This window comes from Coregonus lavaretus, assembly GCF_964263955.1.
Source record: "Coregonus lavaretus genome assembly, chromosome: 16".
Classification (NCBI taxonomy): Eukaryota; Metazoa; Chordata; class Actinopteri; order Salmoniformes; family Salmonidae; genus Coregonus; species Coregonus lavaretus.
In genome coordinates, this window is record NC_140003.1 from 40,544,815 (window position 1) to 40,569,636 (window position 24,822).

Consider the following 24,822-nt stretch of genomic DNA (forward strand, 5'->3'; position numbering starts at 1 on the left):
CCTCAGCCTCAGTCAATCAATCAAATGTATTTATAAAGCCCTTTTTACATCAGCAGATGTCACAAAGTGCTATACAGAAACCCAGCCTAAAACCCCAAACAGCAAGGAATGCAGATGTAGAAGCACGGTGGCTAGGAAAAACTCCCTAGAAAGGCAGAAACCTAGGAAGAAACCTAGAGAGGAACCAGGCTCTGAGGGGTGGCCAGTCCCCTTCTGGCTGTGCCGGGTGGAGATTATAACAGTACATGGCCATCAAGGCCAGACTTTTCTCCAAGATGTTCAAACGTTCATAGATTTACATTTACATTTTTGTAATTTAGCAGATGCTCTTATCCAGAGCGACTTATAGTTAGTGAGTGCATACATTTTCATCATGTGCAGCTTGATAAACATTGCCACTTACCTTGTTCCTTTGTTTTTACCTGAGGCATTGTGACCGTTCTTGTAGATATGCTGTGTGTTGTTATGTGTTAATAACATGAAGACTACGTTACCCAGCAGGCTATGCGAGGGGGGGGGGGGGGGGGGGGGGTTAAAGTATGCCTTGCATGGCTACACAAGGAGATTGCTAGCTAAAGTATCAGTTTATTAAAAGTAGTTCAACCTACGCCCCGGTTTGTCATTATTTAAAGGAACAAACATAACATGGTGTCAGATTGGTAGTCGCTATGACGAGACAGAGAAAATAAAGGAGTACCTCTGCAAATTTCTGCGACAAAAATTAAACATTCTACCACAAGTCAAGAGACGTGAGTAGTCGAAGATGCTAGCTTGCAAGAGCGATGCCAACGAGCCGCAGCAGCAAGAGTGACAGCAGCGAGAGCGAGGCTGCACTGGAATATGTTGACGAGCAAGTTGATGAGCAACCTACCCGAAGTAAGAGAAATTCAAACTACCTGTTTCGAGTGTTTCCCCTCATGGATAGGCTTAGGCCTCCTACTCCTATGCAGTTAACAGGCAATCTAGCTGACAATTGGAAATGTTTCAAGCAGAGATTCAATATCTACCTAGCAGCCAGTGGAGCAGGGGGAGATGATGACAAATTGAAATTGATTATTTGTCTACATTATGGGATTCTCTCAGCACCAGAGGTCTACCACAAGACAATTCACATGATCTTCGAGCACATTCCAGGAGTAGAGACCATGATGGACGACATCATCGTCTGGGGGTCCACAAAAGAAGAACACGACGCGCGAGTGAGACAAGTGCTGGACCTGACACGGAAAGTCAACCTGAAACTAAGCAAGGACAAATGCGAGTTTGGTGTGAAAACACTTACCTTCGTGGGAGACGTACTTTCAGAGGATGGAGTCAAACCAGACCAGAGGAAAACATTAGCCATCAACAACATGGAACGCCCGAAGAACAAGGACGACGTGAGACGCTTCATGGGCATGATCACCTACCTTGCAAAGTTCATACCAACTGTCAGCACAGTCTGCTCCACTCAGATGTCTTCTGGAACAGAAAAACTAATGGGAATGGTCTCATGAGCAGGAAAACTGGCAATCACGGAAGAGCCAGTGCTCAGGTTCTATGATCCAGAGAAAAGCAGAAGGATTTCTGCAGATGTGTCACAGTTTGGCCTGGGAGCAGTTCTTCTGCAACAGCATGACGACACATGGCAACCTGTCGCTTATGCGTCCAGAGCCTTGACAGGCGCAGAAACAAGGTATACACAAATAGAGAAAGAACTACTGGCGAGCACATACGCGTGCAAAAGCTTTCACCAATACGTCTACGGACAAGCCTTCCAAGTAGAAACCTACCACAAACCATTGGTGTCAATCATGTCTAAGCCACTGAATGATTGTCCAATGAGAATCCAGAGAATGTTGATCAGACTGCAAAAGTATGATGTGAAGATGATCTACACCCCGGGAAAGTTCATGTTCGTGACCGACACTCGTTCTCGAGCAGTCGTCAAGAAAGAGAGCACCGACACACAGAAAAACACAGATTCAGGCCTACGTCGACATGATTGTAGCATCACTTCCTGAGTCTTCTGAGAGAATGGTGCAGATCAAAAGAGAGACAGCAGCTGACCAAACAATGACAGAGTTGAAAGAAACAATACTGATAGGATGGCCTGCACAGAAAAACAACTGTCCAAGGAGAACACAGGATTACTGGATGTGCAGAGCAGAGCTCACTGTTGTGGATGGCATAGTGTTCAAGGGCAACAAGATTGTCATTCCATGACACTACGCAAAGAAATGCTACAGAAAATAAATGAGGGCCACTTGGGTGAGGAAAAATGCAAACGACGAGCACGAGAAGTAATGTACTGGCCAAGAATGAACCAGGAAATCAGCCAGACCACTGCTTCATGTGAACTGTGTTTGACCTACAGGCCAAAGCAGCAAGCAGAACCGCTAATGCCTCATCCAGTACCCAACTGACCCTACTACAAAGTTGGAGTTGACCTTTTTGACTGCAATGGCAAAAGTCACATTATTGTTACCGACTACTACTCAAACTACCCTGAAGTAGCAACACTGCCAACTACCTCCAGCAAAGCTGTAATCACCTACCTGAAATCAGTCTTCGCAAGACATGGGGTTGCGTCTGAACTGTACTCGGACAATGGCCCGCAGTTCTCAAGTTCTGAATTCCAATCGTTCGCTAATGACTGGGGATTCCGACACAACACCTCCAGCCCCAACTACCCAAGTTCCAACGGCTTAGCAGAAAGTTCAGTCAAAATTGTCAAAGGTCTGATGAAAAAGGCACATGATGGAAAGGAGGACTTCCTAAAAAGTCTGACGATCTACCGCAGCAGAATGGACTTTCACCTGCACAAATGTTGATGGGACGTCGCATTAGAACCAACCTACCCATCCATGAGGACTTGCTAACACCCAGAGGTGCTCACAACGTCAAACTCGCAAAGGAAAAACAGAAAGACAAACAAAAACAGCGACACAACAAAAATGCAAGACACTTACCTGAAATGAAACCTGGAGATCATGTACGACTCCGAGACATCACTACAGGAAACTGGATGCAGCAAGGGTGCGTGCAGAGAGAAGTTGCACCGCGATCCTATGAGATCCAAACGGCGCATGGATCACAACTGAGACAAAACAGAGTGGATCTAAGGCTTCAGCCATTCACTCAAGGGACTGAGGATCATCAGGAGGATACTGCTGAAGTGTCAAATGCCTTTACCAATGGACAATTCAGTCAGAACACCCAGACTGACAATGAACGCTGTCCAACTGCTTCAGGAAGCACTTCAGCAGAACGACCAAAAAGGACTGTCAGAGCACCTGAAAGGCTTATTGAGAATTGCAAAAAAATAAAAAATAAAAAAAATAAAAAAATATATATATATATATATATATATATACACACATACATACACAGTGGGGAGAACAAGTATTTGATACACTGTCGATTTTGCAGGTTTTCCTACTTACAAAGCATGTAGAGGTCTGTAATTTTTATCATATGTACACTTCAACTGTGAGAGACGGAATCTAAAACAAAAATCCAGAAAATCACATTGTATGATTTTTAAGTAATGAATTTGCATTTTATTGCATGACATAAGTATTTGATACATCAGAAAAGCAGAACTTAATATTTGGTACAGAAACCTTTGTTTGCAATTACAGAGACCATACGTTTCCTGTAGGTCTTGACCAGGTTTGCACACACTGCAGCAGGGATTTTGGCCCACTCCTCCATACAGACCTTCTCCAGATCCTTCAGGTTTCAGGGCTGTCGCTGGGCAATACGGACTTTCAGCTCCCTCCAAAGATTTTCTATTGGGTTCAGGTCTGGAGACTGGCTAGGCCACTCCAGGACCTTGAGATGCTTCTTACGGAGCCACTCCTTAGTTGCCCTGGCTTTGTGTTTCGGGTCGTTGTCATGCTGGAAGACCCAGCCACGACCCATCTTCAATGCTCTTACTGAGGGAAGGAGGTTGTTGGCCAAGATCTTGCAATACATGGCCCCATCCATCCTCCCCTCAATACGGTGCAGTCGTCCTGTCCCCTTTGCAGAAAAGAATCCCCAAAGAATGATGTTTCCACCTCCATGCTTCACGGTTGGGATGGTGTTCTTGGGGTTGTACTCATCCTTCTTCTTCCTCCAAACACAGCGAGTGGAGTTTAGACCAAAAAGCTATATTTTTGTCTCATCAGACCACATGACCTTCTCCCATTCCTCCTCTGGATCATCCAGATGGTCATTGGCAAACTTCAGACGGGCCTGGACATGCGCTGGCTTGAGCAGGGGGATCTTGTGTGCGCTGCAGGATTTTAATCCATGACGGCGTAGTGTGTTACTAATGGTTTTCTTTGAGACTGTGGTCCCAGCTCTCTTCAGGTCATTGACCGGGTCCTGCCGTGTAGTTCTGGGCTGATCCCTCACCTTCCTCATGATCATTGATGCCCCACGAGGTGAGATCTTGCATGGAGCCCCAGACCGAGGGTGATTGACCGTCATCTTGAACTTCTTCCATTTTCTAATAATTGCGCCAACAGTTGTTGCCTTCTCACCAAGCTGCTTGCCTATTGTCCTGTAGCCCATCCCAGCCTTGTGCAGGTCTACAATTTTATCCCTGATGTCCTTACACAGCTCTCTGGTCTTGGCCATTGTGGGGAGGTTGGAGTCTGTTTGATTGAGTGTGTGGACAGGTGTCTTTTATACAGGTAACGAGTTCAAACAGGTGCAGTTAATACAGGTAATGAGTGGAGAACAAGAGGGCTTCTTAAAGAAAAACTAACAGGTCTGTGAGAGCCGGAATTCTTACTGGTTGGTAGGGGATCAAATACTTATGTCATGCAATAAAATGCAAATTAATTACTTACAAATCATACAATGTGATTTTCTGGATTTTTGTTTTAGATTCCATCTCTCACAGTTGAAGTGTACCTATGATAAAAATTACAGACCTCTACATGCTTTGTAAGTAGGAAAACCTGCAAAATCGGCAGTGTATCAAATACTTGTTCTCCCCACTGTATGTAATATATATATATATATATATATATATATATATATATATATATATATATATATATATATATATATATATATATATAATAAAGGGGCACCTGGATTGAATCTTTTTGTTTATGTGAAAAGAAATAGAGCCACAATAGAGTATTGTTGGACAGAGACTGCATTTAGTTGAGAAAAAAAAGGGGGGAAAGAAATGTGTTTTCTTTTAAAGGAAGGAAGATGTGTTGTTATGTGTTAATAACATGAAGACTACATTACCCAGCAGGCTATGCGAGGGGGGGGGGGGGGGTAAATTGAAGTATGCCTTGCATGGCGACACAAGGAGATTGCTAGCTAAAGTATCAGTTTATTAAAAGTAGTTCAACCTATGCCCAGGTTTGTCATTATTTAAACAAACAAACATAACACACTGGAAAATGAGAAAATGGTGGGCACAGCAGTCTGGGTGAGGCTGACTCTTTCCATGTCACCACGGCGAAAACACTCATCTTCAAAGTGATGGGCACTGAGTTGAGTGTCAGTTGGGTTCCCAATCCATCCGTCTGAGATTTTCTACCCACTGCTGCAGCCTTGGCCTGTCACAAGCACATTTTTCTAGTGTAAAAGGTCCTTAATTGACACTAAAAGGTTGTTGCCTATTCTATACCAATTTTATTTTTTTAAACACAAAAATAAACACAATTTGTGATCAAGTTATCTGATTTGTCTCAAATAACTTTGCCGTCAGGCAAATGACCAATGTAGCTAACTACACTCAGCCCAATTGTAGTTAATATTAACGAGCTAGCTAGATATTAATGGTGTTTACCTAGCCAGCTAAATTATTGTGAAAGCGAACGATATTTAGCGAATGCAAATTTGAAGCAGGCTACTAGCTAACTATTCCCAATTACCAAGTTAGCTAGTGTCAAAGTTGCGTCAATTCAAATCTGGCATTAGGAACAAAAGAGGTCAACACAACTTCTAAGATATACTAGTTATTTTAATTAATGCAAAAACCTTCAATGGTAAATATGATGTTTCGTATATACGGGCTCCCCGATATTCCTCGCAGGGCACTCAGAGAACTAAATCCATTGTTTCAGATTGTTCTTCAAATACTCTTACAGAGAGAGAGAGTTCCCACCTCTCTGCTGGCCAATCAGAGTAGACGCTTGAGCGTGGTTTAGACTTACTCAGCCAATCCGTTGGCGCACAGGCTAGTCCCCCGCCTCTTAGCGCATCCCTGTTTCCAGGCATACGTTTATCATAACAACCTGTCATAGTGAGAAGAGCCAGCTCCCTTAGACACCATTCCTACGTCCAAGGATGTTTCACAGATCACAAAGGGGCAGTGTTCGTATCTGTGAGAAATACAAGTCTTATCTCATCCTAGCCCCTAACGTTCCTTACATGAATCACAGCCTGTTATGTGAAACAATTTATATCAGTATAGTACAAACCTATGTTTATCATTAATGCATTCCTTCTAAGCTATTCATCCCATCAATTAGGAGAATAATAAATCCCCCATACTAGCTAGCTGACAAGATAGCTAAAATCAACTTTATATTCAAGATGAAGTAGCTAGCTAGTTATTTATTACACAAAATCATAACTACAAAATGGATCACCAACTTACTTGAACTGTTAATGTAATGATATTATTTGGATCCATTCTCTTCAATCAGCCTTCCGTCTCATCTTCCAATCTCAAGGAATCTAGCACCTTGAATGAGCAGGTCCCAGACGAGAGCGTGTGAGTGATTTCCATTGTTTTTCCTTCTAAGTGTGCATGTGACACAAGCTTGTCCATGTAATGGCATGAATATAAAACATTGATAACTTTGGCTGCGAGTGACGGAAAAAGAATCGACTTTGAAGACAATTAATGAAAAAAATTCAATGGATATTTTTTGCCACAAATGTGATAACAAAACGGTCTTTTTAGGAATTCTGAAAATTGACTTCTCTATGGGGGCGTCTATCGGAATTCTCTTTCTGGGCACGGCGTTAGTTAAACTGCAGTACCGCCAGTCTCCTCTGGGTACATGGGATGGCGTATTTCCAACCGGAAACCTGGCCCCTTGGTCCTAGCTTATAAATGGACAAATAGAAGTATAAAGAAAGGTTCCTGCAGATGCAAGAATGCCCACATGCAGGAATGCCCCAAATTGCGGCCGCAATTGCACCCTTCTCCATAGACTGACAGTGAAGGGATTCAATCAAGATGCCCCAGATTGCACCGGGCAATGGCCCATGACATGAACGGTGAGGGAGGAGCACCCTTCTCAAATCGAACAGTAATCTGTGCAAGGCAACATCGTTCAGAAACACACAACATGTCTTTTCCATAAAGTGTATGTTCTAATTTTCAAACTAGTTTTACTTGGGAAGGCAAATAAAGCACGTCGGCCTATGTGTTTTTATCACGAGAGCAAACACTTTTAAAAAACACAGAATCCTGTTCGTTACTCCACGTGCTTCACCTACGTCACTTTTGTTTTGAGCCGATTTCAAACCTGGGGGGGCCTCAAGAAGTAATGACGGCTGGTAGAGCTTTTTGAGTTGGTGCGACATGGTGGCAAATTCCGATGTACAACAACCATTTGAAAAGTTAGCTATTACAGCGGATGAAGGAGCGGAAAGAGAGATGAGTGTAGAGGGAAGCGGTGTGGTGTGGAAAGATTGGCATCAAGAACAAAAAGAAAAACACATACTCTCGTAGCTCAGAAATTGAACTTGACAAGAATGAGGACCTGAGGTGGCAGGTGCGGTGAAGACCACTGAGTTCGGGCCTCGTCCCGATGATGACAAGAATGATTCTGGCCCAGCGGGAGTGAGATGTTTTGGAGAGAATGGATCCTTGTATTCTGGCTGATCCATATGTGGTGTCAGGGTGGGTGGAGAAGAAGTTGGGGAATGTTTAATCTGTGAAAGTAACTCAAGTGGACTCTTGATGATTTTTTGTGTGTCTTCCTTCCAGAGGGAGCGGGCCTCAGGACAAGACCTGTGACGAGAGTATGTGTTTTTCTTTTTGTTCTTGATGCCAATCTTTCCACACCACACCGCTTCCCTCTACACTCATCTCTCTTTCCGCTCCTTCATCTGCTGTAATAGCTAACTTTTCAAATGGTTATTGTACATCGGAATTTGCCACCATGTCGCACCAACTCAAAAAGCTCTACCAGCCGCCATTACTTCTTGAGGCCCCCCCAGGTTTGAAATCGGCTCAAAACAAAAGTGACGTAGCAGGACGCCATTGAAAGGAGTGATAACTGGAGTGGCGTTAAGTGTTGAGGAGGACCAACTGAAATGGAAGATTCCTGGTGTCTGTGACGCCCGCCGTTTTCTGCGACGCAGATCCGGTGGAGAGCGTGGTGAAACATAGAAGATACTGTCTGTCCTGCTGAGTTTGAATGCAGAGTCTTTCCCCGACAAAGTCAAGTTAGGATGTTGTCAGTTATCCCGAGATACCTTTTGTCCCGAACCCATTACGGTGTTTTCGTTACAAGTTGTATTAGTTGTATGTAGGGGATACACAGCAGGTTCCTTCTCGACCATGCCACAACAATAATAACAATAACAACTTCAATAACAATTGAATAAACATTTATAATAATAACAATTTTATATGCCAAGCTTATGGTCATGTTGCAGCAGTGTGTAGGAGGGATATTCCTAGATGTGAGAAGTGTGCAGGAGGGCATGAGACGAAGGAATGTGCACTATGCAGAAAGATGCACTATGCAGAAATCGCGCCGCAATTTCCTGGTTGCAAAAATTTTAATAGTTTGCCTAATTTCAGTTTATGTGACAAAACAATCATATATAGTGTAGATAATCATTTTACCATCTAAACTGCTGTGAAATATATTTTCCATAACCAAATATATTGTATTTTCAGCTGTTAGAAGCTTTTGTACAAAACTGAAAGTAAAAGATGCAAAAACTAAACTTAATATTTCTATGTGAATTTGGTCGGGTTGCCCAAAAAGTTACATATTTCAGCTGAAATGTCTTGAGTCAAAATGTATTCAACCCCTTTGTTATGGCAAGCCTAAATAAGTTCAGGAGTAAAAATGTGCTTGTTGTCCTCTGTAGCTCAATTGGTAGAGCATGGCGCTTGTAACGCCAGGGTAGTGGGTTCGATCCCCGGGACCACCCATACGTAAAAATGTATGCACACATGACTGTAAGTCGCTTTGGATAAAAGCGTCTGCTAAATGGCATATTATTATTATTTAACAAGTCACATAATAAGTTGCATGGACTCACTCTGTGTGCAATAATAGTGTTTAGATTCAGAGTGTTTAATAGTCACATGTACAGGGTTGCAGGTAGGATTGCAGGGTACAGTGAACATTTTAGGCTCCGAGCTCCAACAGGCAGGACTAAGTGAAATAAAATAATGAAAAATGAGGAGGGGGAGGGGGGAGCAGATAGCTGTCTAGTGGTGGCTATTCAGCAGCCTGATGGTCTGAGGGTACAAACTATTGGCCAGTCTTCCAGTTTTTGCCATGATGCTCCTGTACTGCCCACGTCTGAGTGATTGAAGCAGGGAGGACAGGGCATGGCTTGGGTGGCTGAGGTCCCTGATGATCTTCTTGGCCTTCCTGTGACACCAGGTGTTGTAGGTGTCCTGAAGGGCAGGCAGTGTGCACCCAATGGTGTGTTCGGCTGCACGTATCACCCTCTGAAGCGCCTTGCGGTCCACGGCGGTGGAGTTGCCGTACCAGGCTGTGAAGTCCAGGACCCAATTGCATAGGGAGGAGTTCAGACCCAGGGCCCTGAGCTTTGTAATGAGCTTAAAGGGCACTATGGTATTGAAGGCTGAGCTGTAGTTGATAAACAGCATCCTCACATATGCATTCCTTTTGTCCAGGTGGTTAAGGCCAGTTTGCAGTGCAATGGCGATTGCGTCGTTCGTGGATCTGTCAGGGCGGTAGGAAAATTGGAGAGGGTCGAGTGCGTCGGGGAGGGAGGAGGTGATATGGTCTTTGACTAGCCTCTCGAAGCACTTCATGATGACGGAAGTGAGTGATACTGGTCGGTAGTCATTCAGTTCAGTTACTTTCCCTTTCTTGGGCACGGGGATGATAGTGGACATCTTGAAGCAGGTGGGTATAGCGTCCGAGAACACAACAGCCAGCTTGTCTGCACATGCTCTGAGGGCACAGCTAGGGATGCCGTCTGGGCCAGCAGCCTTACGAGGGTTAACACGTTTGAATGACTTACATATGTCCTCAGTGGAGACTGAGTGTGTAGCCCACGTTGTCATCGGGGGCTCTCCTCGGCAGCTCATTGTACTCGAATCGTGAGAAAAAGGTGTTTAGCTCATCTGGCAGGGTGGCTTTGGTGACCACGATGTGGCTGGCTTTCTTTTTGTAATCCGTGATCGTTAGGAGCCCCTGCCACATACGCCTTTAACATCTCTGTACCCCACACATACAATTTTCTGTAAGGTCCCTCATTCGAGCACTGAATTTCAAACACAGGTTTTCCAATGCCTCGCAAAGAAGGCCATCTATTGGTAGATGGGTATATTTTTTTTTTAAAGCACACATTGAATATCCCTTTGAGCATGGTGAAGTTATTATTTACACTTTGGATGGTGTATCAATACACACAGTCACTACAAAGATACAGGCGTCCTTCCTAACTCAGTTGCCGGAGAGGAAGGAAACCACTCAGGGATTTCACCATGAGGCCAATGGTGACTTTAAAACAGTTACAGAGTTTAATGGCTGTGATAGAAAACTGAGGATGGATCAATAACATTGTAGTTACTCTACAATACTAACCTAATTGACAGATTGAAAAGAAGGAAGCTTGTACAGAACACAAACATTCCAAAGCATGCATCCTGTTTGCAATAAGGCACTAAAGTAATACTGCAAAACATGTGACTTTATGTCCTGAATAAAACACGTTATGTTTGAGGCAAATCCAGCAAAACACATCACTGAGTACCACTCTTCATATTTTCAAGCATGGTGGTGGCTGCATCATGTTATGGGTATGCTTGGCATCGGCAAGGACTATGGAAAAATCCTAGAGGAAAACCTGGTTCAGTCTGCTTTCTAACAGACACTGGGAGACAAATTCACCTTTCAGCAGGACAATAACCTAAAACAAAAGGCCAAATATACACTGGAGTTGCTTACCAAGACGACATTGAATGCTCCTGAGTGGCCTAGTTACAGTTTTGACTTAAATCAGCTTGAAAATCTATGGCAAGACTTGAAAATGGCTGTCTAGCAATGATCAACAACCAACTTGACAGAGTTTAAAGAATTACAAAAATAATAATGGGCAAATATTGGACAATCCAGGTGTGGAAAGCTCTTGGAGACTTACCCAGAAAGAATCACTGCAGTAATCGCTGCCAAATGTATTGACTCAGGGGGTTGAATACTTACCTAATCAAGATACTGTATATTAGTGTTTTTTTTTGTGTGTTTTTTTTACAAATGTTTAGATCGTTGTCTTTGTAACACAACAAAATGTGGAAAAAGTCAAGGGGTGTGAATACTTTCTGAAGGCACTGTAGGGGCAAGTAGTGGATTTTAATGGATGTAGGATTAGTTGGTAGGGCAATTTTTCCTTCCTTTTCCCTTCCCTTGTGTGTCACTAGCTAGGTTTCCATCCAATTCCTGACAGATTTTCATGCGAATATTCTAAAATCTGCATAAAACAATATGCGCATTTTCCCACCAGAGATGTGTTTCCATCAAACAGACTTTTTGCGGATAAAAGGCTGTGCGTGATGTAGTGCACATAAAAATAACTTTTGCTGGTTCAATTCCCATGTACTGAATGAAAAATACAAGTTAAATGTGTTTCCATCACAGGCAGAGCCCCACCGGTTTAGCTAAAAAATTATCATATATATATATTTTTTTTTAATTGCCTGTTTTGCATGTTATTTTGCCATTAATACGTGTCACATATCAGTTTGCAAACAATATAAAAATAAAATAATAATTGAGTTAATGAAGCCGCATACAAACATGGTCTCTTTTTTGCTTTCTTGAGTAAGGCAGCTCCAAAATGCAGGTGTTTCAGCCTAGCTCAGTGCTTTCTTTGGTGGTGGGGCAGCCAGTGGAAAATACAGAGCGTAGGGGTTGGTAATGTTCTCTAGTTGCGCCGTAAATGTCTCAGTGTTCTGTCACTCATGGGGACACTACATCACCGCAAAATCTACGGGGAGAGCTCGAAAATTCAAGCCCCTTGGGTGCTGCCATGGATTTACATCCATCCAAGAAGGCTCAAGGGCATTGGCCACAGATAAAATGACGTCCACTGATAGCCAGGTGTAGCGGTGGTAAGGTTTCACTCCATGGTGCTGAAAATAAAGCTCTGCTGTTGTGACAGCTTTATGTAGGCCCTAACAGTTTGTGGGCACCGTTTGTCACCGTTATAGTGCAATTAATGTATTGTTTAGTGTTGTGTTGTGTAGTGGCTTTGCTGGCATGCATCTAAAACATTTTTGGGGAGTTTGCCCCACCAAGACTTACATGCTAAAATCGGCACTGGTTATATAGCAAATGTGCCCACTCTGGTCTTGGTACATGCACTTTAGCCAACAGCTCACAGATACAGTGCAGGTAGGCTACCTATTATGAGATTATTATGGATAAGAGCGATATTATTTGTATTTGTCAAACAGCAGTCAAGCATCGATCATCATGTCACCAGAATAAGACCCTCGATATTTATTGAAAAGGAGCATCATGCTCATCACCTTGCACTTTCACCAGCCTGTGAAGTTCATCATAATTTATTTCATCTGTAACCTAATAAACTGCATGCTTTCCTGAGTCGTAGTGGGAGGACCACACAACATATCATCACGACTCCAAGTTTACTTCGATATGATTGTTATTATATATCAATAGTGTTTCTTGCATAATTAATTTTACAGACACAAAAAGATCCCACCATGTCGAACGAACAAATTGTCCGTCGGCATTTATAATAAATGTACCGCCATTTCATGTTTCCATTAACCCAGTCATTACTTTTTTCATGTGTCAGGTAATTCATCCGCATGAAAGGGTTGGATGGAAGCGTGGTTACTAAGTGTAATGAATTCACACTCCAGAACAGTAGGCGGAGACACAGGGCTAGAGAAATAGATGAAGGCCTCAAGTTCCAGCACAGTAGTTGGCGGTGTATGCACTGAAAGTGGGTTGCGATCCACAAATACAAATTTAAAGAAGAAGAAGAAGAAGAAGAGGCTCAAAACCTGGTTGGTTTTCCTCCTGTCACTCAGAAAATAACACTTAAGTGCGTCACAGACCCGGTGGTGGTGAAACAGAGGAGTCACTGTCCTTTTGAGTTTTGAGTCAGTCTACCCGACAAAGTCATGTTAGGCTCTATCAGTTATCCTGTTAGAGCTTTTGTGCCGAATCCACTGCGTTGTTTCAGGTGCAACGTTTATGGTCATTTCACAGCAGTATGTAGGAAGGAGATTCCAAGATGTGGGAAGTGTACAGGAGGGCATGGGACAGAGGACTGTGTAGTTTCGGTGGATAAAGTCGTGTTTGTTAACTGTAGGGGTGTCCATGTTGCTGGGGATCGGAAGTGTCCGGTGCGATAGAGGCAGGCTGAGGTGGCCAGAGTCAGTGTAGTGCAGAAGGTGTTGTATGCTGAGGCAGTGAAGAGAGTAGAGGAGGATGGGTCAAGGGTGAGGGATTCTGAGAGGATTCCAGTGAGTAGTATATTTGTGCCAGCACAGAGGGATAGGCCAACAAGTGATTTATGCTTCAGTAAGGTTGGCTTCTTAGCGTTCATAGCAATGGTTATCAACTGTACCACAGAAATTGAACTTAAATCACAGAACATAGATGTTGTGGTGGCAGCTGCAAAGATGTATTTGGATATACAAGATTTGACTTCAGAAGAGTAACAGGGTGTGTTGAGGGGTGGTGTCCCTTCCTCCCAGGACGTTGGCATGGCGCAGGAGCAGATAGGGTCAAAGTAGTTGAATGGAGTAGTGGGTTTTTAATGATGGTGGTGGTGTCTAGGGCTATATTTAACTTTCTTAGAGGAACAGGACTAATGAAGATAATTTTATGTATGTAGGCCGTGACTGTCCTCACACTCCAGTACAGTAGGTGGCGGTGTATGCACCTAAAACTTGGATGCTATCCGCCAACCAAATCCCAAAGAAGAAGAAGAACACAAGGAAGTATATAACGATAACGAGAAATTGCCATGGAATGTAGCGAACTGCTATTGTAGTTTATTTTCCAGGTGAACATTAAAAACAGTTTATGGATTGGCATTTGGCATGCATATTTGATAAAGGCTTCAGCTCAGTTCATGGAAGCAGTCGTTTTGTTGACCATTGTGGGGCAAGCTATCTTTTCTAAAGACGCAGGTAGGTTAATAATGATACGCCCATGCAAGAGGGTACACTGTTCTTCATTGTCCGTGAATAAAAAGGATTCCGTTGGGATCAGAGTCCTATTGTAGTAGCTGATCTCGTGATGAGATTATTTATTGGATTACCCCAAAATGCAATCAACTAGGCTACAATATCTCAGAGCTGATTGTGTGATCTTTGACAAATCAGCCAATGATTGATCTATAACAAATAATCATCATCTGCTTATTTTGATATGATATTGCAATTTCCAAATGTTATGGATATTGCGATTATTTCATATAACATAGGCTTTATTCTTTTTCATGAGGCTGAGGGGAGGACAGCTCATAATAATGGCCGGAACAGAGCGAATGGCATCAAACATGTATTTGATACCATTCTACTCCAGCCATTACCACGAGCCCGTCCTCCCCAATTAAGGTGCCACCAACCTCCTATGAATAGGGCTATTGATTATGATAGTCAAGGCCTTTTCCTAGCACAGGTATTAAATAGACATAGCTTACACAAATGTTATACTTGAACCTTCAACCCATGTTGCAGTCATTGCAGTTGTATGGCATTGGGATTTCAATTTCAATTTTCTAACGACCACTGGTTTCCTCAATGATGTATCTGGAAACTGAACCTACCTGCCGGGGGATTGAGATTTTAATCAAATGAAAAGAGCTTTCAATCAACTGCTTTCAATGTAAAGAAATGAGTTGGAACTCAGCTGCATAGCCTAAGTCAAAAATAGATGTAACTTCTGGTTAATCATGTCCCTTCCATTTCCTCTTCTCTTCCCTTACCTCTAGGATCATGTCATCCAAGGAGGGGGGGGAAGGTGAAACTGCTAAATCCGGGTCTATGGCAACACAGAGTTCAATGGCCGTCAACAATGATAGGGACAACGACCACAAGAACCATCATGAGAAAGTAGGGAGGTTGCACGCGGAACCAAGCAACGAAACAGGCAGTACGGCAGACACCAGCACAGCAGCCAAGAACTTAGCTTTGCTCAAAGCCCACTCCCTGGATGTGAATTTTGAGGTTGGCGAGGAGTATGACGTCATAGAGACCATCGGCACAGGGGCCTATGGCGTCGTGTCCTCCGCCAGGAGGCGGGACAATGGTGAGAGGCTGCTTTGAAGTTTTAGGCTGTGACTGAACAAAAATACTAGTTGTCAAATCCTTGCTTGCTCCATCCTTGTTATATCAAATTCTCGCAAAGCTTGTTGTCGGGGCAGGTCCAAGGGAGGGAGGGACCTTGGATCCTCTCCACCCATTGGCTTCTGGGCGCTTGGGCCTTGGGGGCCTGGGCCTATCCAGTTTTTTGTTATAGGCCTACCTTAAAATATTGCCTGCCCAATTAATTTTTTGACATTTTTTTTAGATAGAAATTACCCATCAAAAATAATAAATTAAGGGGACATATTCATCATCTCCAGCACCACACCAACATATGTGAAAACAGCGTGTTTCTATTAGGGCTGGTAATTGCCAAGGACCTCACGATACGATATTATCATGATACTTATCGATATTATCACTATGTATTGCGATTCTCACGATTCCATATGTGTTGCGATTTGATACTGTGATTTTATTGCGATGCGATGTTCCAAACATAACATACTTAATATAATAATAATATAATATGCCATTTAGCAGACGCTTTTATCCAAAGCGACTTACAGTCGTGCGTGCATACATTTTTGTGTATGGGTGGTCCCTACTTCTCACCATACAGTGAGGTTTTCCTACTTACAAAGCATGTAGAGGTCTGTAATTTTTTATCATAGGTACACTTCAACTGTGAGAGACGGAATCTAAAACAAAAATCCAGAAAATCACATTGTATGATTTGTAAGTAATTAATTTGTATTTTATTGCATGACATAAGTTTGTTTTCAGACTTAGCCCCGGATGACTGGAAAGAGATTCACAGGTTATTTTACTATTAGATGGTATGCGTAATGAAATAAGGTGTGTTTGTAAAGCAGAATTTACGTTGTCATATACTGATAAAACATAATGGTTCTCTTTGTTAATCTTTATCCTATCTTTTGCTAGCTATACTGAACAAAAATATAAACGCAGCATGTAAAGTGTTGGTCCCATTTTTCATGAGCTAAAATAAAAGATCCCAGGAATTTTCCATACAGATTTTGAGCACAAATTTGTTTACTTACCTGTTAGTGAGCATTTCTCATTTGCCAAGATAATCCATCCATCTGACAGGTGTGGCATATCAAGAAGCTGATTTAATCAGCATGATCATTACACAGGTGCACCTTGTGCTGGGGACAATGAAAGGTCACTCTAAAATGTGCAGTTTTGTCACAACACAATGCCACAGATGTCTCAAGTTTTGAAGGAGCGTGCAATTGGCATGCTGACTGCAGGAATGTCCAACAGAGCTTTTGCCAGAGAATTGAATGTATATTTCTCTACCATAAGCCGCCTTGAATGTTGTTTTAGAGAATTTTGCAGTACATCCAACCGGCCTCACAATCGCAGACCATGTGTAACCACACCAGCCGAGGACCTCCACATCCAGCTTCTTCACCTGCGGGATCGTCTGAAGAGGGGGGGTGCTGAGGAGTATTTTTGTCTGTAATAAAGTCCTTTTGTGGGGAAAAACTCATTCTGATTGGCTGTGCCTGGCTACCCAGTGGGTGGACCTGGCTCCCAAGTGGGTGGACCAGGCTCCCAAGTGGGTGGGTCTATGCCCTCCCAGGCCCACCCATGGCTGCGCCCCTCACTGCCCAGTCATGTGGAATCCATAGATTAGGGCCTAATGAATTTATTTAAATTGACTGATTTCCTTCTCAGTAAAAAAACCTTTGAAATTCTTGCATGTTGCGTTTATATTTTTGTTCAGTATATTTTTTCATCTGGGTAACTTATCTGCAGGTCAACAAGTGGCAATTAAGAAGATTCCCAATGCTTTTGAGGTGGTGCAAAACGCTAAGCGTACATTGCGAGAGCTGAAGATTCTCAAGCATTTCAAACATGACAACATTATCGCCATCAAAGACATCCTCCAGCCTAGCCTCCCTCACTTCAAGTCTGTGTAAGTAACTCTTATTCTTCGTTATATTTCTGGATGCCCCTTATTTGAAAGTAAATTTTTTTGTAAAGTCAAGGGAAAAAAACATACAAATGACTGGATACAACAAAGAGTTCATTTCTCTTACTATCCCTTTCTCCATCTAATCTTTACTGTCTTGTCCTCGTCTCTCCTCCTCTTCCAGATATGTGGTTCTGGACCTGATGGAGAGTGACCTCCACCAGATAATCCACTCCCGGCAGCCGCTGACTCCAGAGCACACACGCTACTTCCTGTACCAGCTCCTACGCGGTCTCAAGTACGTGCACTCGGCCAATGTCATCCACCGCGACCTCAAGCCCTCTAACCTGCTGGTCAATGAGAACTGCGAGCTGAAGATCGGCGACTTCGGCATGGCCCGGGGCCTTAGCTCGCACCCCGAGGAGTCCCACTCCTTCATGACCGAGTACGTGGCCACGCGCTGGTACCGCGCCCCCGAGCTAATGCTCTCGCTGCACCACTACAGCCTGGCCATCGACATGTGGTCCGTGGGCTGCATCTTTGCCGAGATGCTGGGCCGCAAGCAGCTGTTTCCCGGGAAGCACTATGTCCACCAGCTGCAGCTTATCCTGTCTGTGTTGGGCACACCGCCGGAGGGCGTGATCGGGGCCATTGGGGCCGACCGGGTGCGCTCGTATGTGCGGAGCCTGCCATCGCGCGCCCCCGTGCCCCTGGCCAAGTTGTACCCGCAGGCCGAGCCTGCTGCCCTGGACCTGCTGGCCACCATGCTGCGCTTCGATCCTCGCGAGCGGATTGATGTGAGCCAGGCACTGGAGCACCCCTACCTGTCCAAGTACCACGACCAGGACGATGAGCCCATCTGCGTGCCCGCCTTCGACTTTGAGTTCGACAAGGCGCCCATGAGCCGGGAGCAGATCAAAGAGGCCATCCTGGTGGAGATCCAAGACTTCCACCGGCGGAAACAGAACAACCGCCAGAGGATCCAGTTCAGGCCCTTACAGAGGCAGGCTGGTGGCAGCAATGACCAAGGGTCTGCTCAAACCTCCACCGTCAACCTGACCAATAACTCATTGGCTTCCATGTCACGACCGTCGCAGGTATCGCAGATGCAGCCTCAACCAGTGTCAGAGACTCAAGCCAATCAGCATCATAAAACGACAGGAGGGAGCCAGACTTTCGCCAATCAGCTGCCGTCCTTTAGTAAACAGGCCCCGCCCCTTTCAGAGGTGACCCCGTCCCAACGTCTGACCCACACGTTGCCTCCCCTGACCCAGACAGAGAGTTGCCAGGACGTGGACATGCCCAGCGCCAACTCGGACAGCGGGCAGCCTGAGATCATAGACCTGATCACGCCAGTCTCTTCCCAGGGCACCTCACCGTCTGAAGCTCTGAGGGAAAGCTCGAAGGTGGAGGAGCTAGTACCCACCAGCCAGGGGGGGCCTCTGACCCAAGTCACCCAGAGTCAGCCAATGTCTCAGGGCCAGGCTGCGTCTTCCCTATCCTCCACTTTAGTACACGACACCATGGCTCCTCTGCCCAACTCTGTGCCTTCTCTCATGCTCTCCCAGGCCCAAGCTCAGTCGCTTTCGCAGTCCCTCACACAGTCATTGTCCAAGGGGGCGAGGGGAACAGCGGGGGCGGGAGAAGGGACCAGGAAAGATGGAGCCATTTCGGAGGACACCAAAGCAGCGCTCAAGGAGGCCTTGCGGAAGTCGGCTCTCAGAAACAAAGCCAGAGGTAAATTGTAACAGTCTACACTTTCGAGTCTCCTCTCCTCTTAAAAAGGTCTGACGTGCTTGCGTCTTACTGTGTTCCTTTTAAACGGATAGTTCAGTATGTGCATGACATTTTAAACATGCAGACTGGTGGACATTGACTTATATTGGGTTTTGGTTAGAAAACCAAAGCAGTCTCTCCTTGTCCATTGACTACTTTCAATGTAAGGAAACAAATGTATAAATTGTCTGCACTACCCTTTAACCAGAATATTTCTCTCTTCAGATGGAGGTCCTACAGCGCTGAGTATGGATACAGGTGGAGCAGGTCTGTCATCCTCCCTCTCTCTTCCGGAGCTACGGCGGCCCGTCACAGCCCAGGAGCGTCAAAGAGAAAGGGAGGAGAAGAGGCGGAGGAGGCAGGAGCGAGCTAAGGAGCGGGAGAGGAAGATGAAAGAGAAGGAGAGAAAAGAAGGGGACTCGTTGGGTGGGGTTCTCCTGAGCGACAACGACAAGAGCCTATTGGAACGCTGGAAGAGGATGATGGACAGCCGTGCAGACAAATCACAGACCCCTGATGTCGACGCAGCCAAAACTAAGGGCTGCAAAGTAAATTCCCACCTCGGCGGGAAGTCTAGCGATAACACCGAGGCGGCAATGGCTGTAAATCACACAAAATCGGATAAGGAAGCAGGGGAGATTCAGACTCACAAACAGACGGTACCCCAAATAGAGCCCAATCTGTCAGGCATGTTCCAGCCACTAAATACCCAGGGCTCACTGCCTTTCTCTCTAGGCCAGACAAAGGGAGGGGAGATGGGGCGTGTGGCTGTGAGTGGAGGGATGGATCTGTTGGATGGAGCCTCCTGTGGCTTAGCTAAAAACAACACGCTAAAACCGACGCAGGGTGTGTACGAAGGGCTGAGGATCTTCAACTGTCTGGGGAATTGGGCCGGGCAGCAGCAGGTAGGGGCCGGGACTTCCCAGCAACAGCAGCTACTCCTTAACAGATCACCCCAAGCCTGCCAGACAAGCTTCCCTCAGCCTCAGCTGCACCCCGTGGAGACTTTCTTGACGAAAGCCCCAGCACTGCCACCGAGAGAAACCAATGGCAACATGAGAACAGGGGGAGGCCAGAACAACATCAACGCTCACCCTAACTCAGTCACTAGTGGTGCCGGGCCCATGGAGAAGCTGTGCTCGGCTCTGAGAGAGAAGCCCGGGTCCCACACGCAGAGCCCTCTCTGCGGGGCCTTAGGGGCCCCGTCCCTTCCTCAGCCCAGCTTAGGGTTCACAGACACCGGACAGCCGGGGCACGCTGTGGCCCCTGACATCCACACGGTCACACTGCAGCTCTCAAAGTCACAGGTGGGTCTGAGTCTTCCTTTCTTCTTAATCTCGCTCTCTTTTAGAGCCCCCTGTTATATATATTTTTTAGCAGTATTGTAGTTATGTATTTTTCATATTTTTATTCAAGTCTGAATATTGGCCATATCTTGTCTGGTAATCTAACATTTGTTTGGGGGGTTATAAAAGCAGATGAACTAAACCACTAACTTAGAAAAGCTAGAGGGCAGACTTGGGACAAAATACTGATAGCAAAATACTGACAGTCAACTGAGTGGGACTTGCTATGGGTTAAAGCTATTAATGATACAAATAATATACCTTTTAATGCCTTATGAGTTAAATTGTCGAACCCTATCAAAACTCCAAATATAACCTGACTTTACCTCAGTTTGTAAACAATGGAACTGTAAACATGTATAGCTTGAAAACATAGTTAAAAGTATAATTTTCATATTTACAATACAACATCCGTGTGTGCAGAGTGCGTGTCTAATCAAGTGTATGTGTGTCTGTGCCTGTGTGTATGTGTCTCTTCACAGTCCCTACTGTTCCATAAGGTGTATTTGTATCTGTTTTTTTTTAATCTGATTATACTGCTTGCATCAGTTACCTGATGTGGAATAGAGTTCCATGAAGCCATGGCTCTATGTAGTACTGTGCGCCTCCCATAGTCTGTTCTGGACTTGGGGATTGTGAAGAGACATTTGGTGGCATGTCTTGTGGGGTATGCATGGGTGTCCGAGCTGTGTGCTAGTAGTTTAAACCGACACTGGTGCATTCAGCCTGTCAACACTTCGTACAAACACAAATAGTGATGAAGTCAATCTCTCCTCCACTTTGAGCCATGAGAGATGTACATGCATATTGTTGTTAGCTCTCCGTGTACATTTAAGGGCCAGCCGTGCTGCCCTGTTCTGAGCCAATTGTAATTTTCCGAGGTCCCTCTTTGTGGCACCTGACCACACGACTGAACAGTAGTCCAGGTGTGACAAAACTAGGGCCTGTAGGACCTGCTTTGTTGATAGTGTTGTTAAAATGGCAGAGCAGCCCTTTATTATGGACAGACTTCTCCCCATCATAGCTACCGTTGTTTCAACATGTTTTGACCATGACAGTTTACAATCCAGGGTTACTCCAAACAGTTTAGTCACTTCAACTTGCACAATTTCCACATTATATATTACAAGATTTAGTTGAGGTTTAGGGTTTAGTGAATGATTTGTCCCAAATACAATGCTTTTAGTTTTTGAAATATTTAGGACAAACTTATTCCTTGCCACCCATTCAGAAACTAACTGCAGCTCTTTAAGTGTTGCAGTGATTTCACTCGCTGTAGTAGCTGACGTGTATAGTGTTAAATCATCCGCAAACATACACACTGGCTTTACTAATGACATGCCACTGGCCTTGAGTAAAGACTGAAAAAAGTAAGGGGTCTAGACAGCTGTCCTGGGGAATTCCTGATTCTACCGGAATTATGTTGGAGGCTTCCATTAAAGAACACCCTCTGTGTTCTGTTAGACAGGTAACTCATTATCCATAATATAGCAGGGGGTGTAAAGCCATAACACAACTTTTTCCATCAGCAGACTATGATAGATAATGTCAAAAGCCGCACTGAAGTCAAACAAAACAGCTCCCACAATCTTTTTATCGTCAGATTCTCTCAGCAAATTTTCAGTCATTTGTGTAAGTGCCGTGCTTGTTGAATGTCCTTCCCTGTAAGTGTGCTGAAAGTCTGTTGTCAATTTGTTTACAATAAAATAGTATTGTATCTGGTCAAACACAATTTTTTCCAAAAGTCTATTAAGGGTGGGTAAGAGGCTGATTGGTCGGCTATTTGAACCAGTAAAAGGGGGCTTTACTATTCTTGGGTAGCAGAATGACTTTTGCTTCCCTCCAGGCCTGAGCGCACACACTTTCTAGTAGGCTGAGATTGAAGATGTGGCAAATAGGAGTGGTAATATCGTCCGCTATTATCCTCAGTCATTTTCCATCCCAAGTTGTCAGACCCCGGTGGCTTGTCATTGTGGATAGACAACAATCCATTTTTCACATCCACACTCACTTGACGGAATTCACAATTACAATGCTCGTCTTTCATAATTTGATCAGTTATACTTGGATGTTTAGCGTCAGCGTTTGTTGCTGGCATGTCATGCCTAAATTGGCTAATCTTGCCAAAGAAAAAAATCATTAAAGTAAATGGCAATATCAGTGGGTTTTGTGATGAATGAGCCATCTGATTCAATGAATGATGGATCTACGTTTTGCCTTTTTGTCAAATTTCATTTAAGGAGCTCCAAAGTGTTTTACTATCATTCTTTATGTCATTTATCTTTGTCATAGTGTAGTTTCTTTTTATTCAGTTTAGTCACATGATTTGCAGTACGTTTGCCAATTGGTTGTACAGCCAGACTTATTTGCCATTCCTTTTGCCTCATCCCTCAACCATACCAATTTTGAATTCCTCATCAATCCACGGGGATTTAAGTTTTTACAGTCATTTTCTTAATGGGTGCATACTTATTAGAAACTGGAATAAGCAATTTCATAAATGTGTCAAGTGCAGCGTCTGGTTGCTCCTCATTACACACCACAGACAAACAAATATTCTTTACATCAACAACAGATGTTGGTGAAGCCGGGTTTTAACGTCTCGTTGCCACTCTCAGGTGGAAGATGTGCTGCCTCCGGTGTTCTCCGTCACCCCTAAGGGCAGTGGGGCGGGGTACGGAGTGGGCTTTGACCTGGATGACCTCTTCAACCAGTCCCTCACTGACCTCCAGCACGCAGACCTCAGAGACAGGTGAGTCAAACTTTACACCTATTCCATAGTACCTGGAACAGTGTTGCAGAACACTATGAAAACATCATTCATTTGCTTATGTTAAACATAGTTTAAACAAGTATACCCCAGAAACCACTGTAATAATAATATAATATGCCATTTAGCAGACGCTTTTATCCAAAAGCGATTTACAGTCATGCGTGCATACATTTTTACGTATGGGTGGTCCCGGGGATTGAACCCACTACCCTGGCGTTACAAGCGCCATGCTCTACCAATTGAGCTACAGAGGACCACTGTAGATGCAAATGTTGTACCATACATACATTTGGAGTTGGTGTACTGTCAGTCAAAATGATAATCAGCACCAGCAGGCGAACTTCTCTAACCCTCACTCTCTTTTCCAACCCTCACTCTCTTTTCTCCTCCGTCAGTTACAATGACTCAGGCCCCCTCTCAGCCTCCCTGCTCTCTGATTGGCTGGAGGTGCACCGCATGACTCCGGCTGACCTGGAATCACTACAGCAGGAACTACAGCTAGGATCTCCCATGATCCTCTCTGACTCCATCCCTCCTGACACCTGACTCTTAATGCTTCCCTCCTTCTGGAATAACAACCAGACACTGGAGGTAGAAATGGCCCCTTACCACAGATCAGGTTACATAGGCTGCATCCCAAGTGGTACACTACTTTGGGAGTAGATTGCCCCCTAACTAGTCCCAGATCTAGGCTACTATACAGGGTATTTCATCCCCTGATGGTGAAGTTGTGTGCATCCCAAATGGTACCTTAACACCCTATGTAAATGCCCTACTTCTGACCAGGGCCTTGTGTCCCTACATCGGAAGTTTGCTAGAAAGGAAAGTCTGAGCCCTGGGTGATCAAATTAACATTTTAGTTATGCGTTTTGTAATAGACACTACTATGGAGCATTTATTTCATGTTTTTTTTTTCTACCATTACTTCATGCAGTGTTCACAGTTCTTTTAATAAAAGATAATTGGGTCATAACCGGTCTATGATTGCTGCTGTTTTACAATGGGCCCTGAAGCAGAGGAGAGAAGGGGTTTGTTAACATAATTGTAGCCTATTCAGGTTATTACACCAGCAGGGGAAAATACATTGATGAAATCACAATGACTGGGTCATGTTCATTAGGGCACGCAACAGAAAACACTTTGCAATTATTATAATTGTTTTGCATTTGTTATTGGATAAGTCCAGGTAGTCCTCCGGTTTCAGTCTGCTTTCTTCCGTTTGGTTGCCTAATGAATACGACCCTGATCAGGAATGATCTATTAGGAACAAGCCAATGCTCAACGTTGTCACCATTAAAAGCAACCCTGTTGAATCCTCTCCGCTACCATCCGCTGTCAAAAAGTTGTCGTTTCGTGTTATTGGAGAGTTGAGGGTCTTGTAATTTGAGAGTTGACAATCGTTCACCACAGTGAATGAGTGTGAACGCATGAACAGAAATGGAGATTAGTGTTGGCAGGTAATCATGTTTCACTAAATTCAGTGCAGTACTAATCTGTTGATCATTATGCATTTACATTT

The 24,822-nt window shown here is 44.3% G+C and overlaps 1 protein-coding gene across 1 annotated transcript; it reads left to right on the top strand.

The window, feature by feature from the left end:
* The first annotated feature begins 14,114 nt into the window (after positions 1–14,114).
* mapk7 (mitogen-activated protein kinase 7) lies at positions 14,115–24,274 on the top strand. The gene is made up of 7 exons (XM_084179840.1): positions 14,115–14,344; positions 15,151–15,467; positions 17,252–17,411; positions 17,593–19,145; positions 19,410–20,491; positions 23,149–23,282; positions 23,699–24,274. Exons 2-7 carry the CDS (start codon positions 15,155–15,157, stop codon positions 23,847–23,849), a joined length of 3,393 nt encoding a protein of 1,130 aa, XP_084035966.1. The 5' UTR covers positions 14,115–14,344; positions 15,151–15,154; the 3' UTR covers positions 23,850–24,274.
* The last annotated feature ends 548 nt before the right edge of the window (positions 24,275–24,822 follow it).

What these genes read in the sequence shown, in the direction of transcription:
- mapk7 (XM_084179840.1), top strand. Translation starts at nt 15,155, where the DNA reads ATGTCATCCAAGGAGGGGGGGGAAGGTGAAACTGCTAAATCCGGGTCT. An exon ending in CGCCAGGAGGCGGGACAATG is followed by an intron (nt 15,468 to 17,251) that starts GTGAGAGGCTGC and finishes ACTTATCTGCAG; the next exon opens with GTCAACAAGTGGCAATTAAG. An exon ending in TCTCAGAAACAAAGCCAGAG is followed by an intron (nt 19,146 to 19,409) that starts GTAAATTGTAAC and finishes TTCTCTCTTCAG; the next exon opens with ATGGAGGTCCTACAGCGCTG.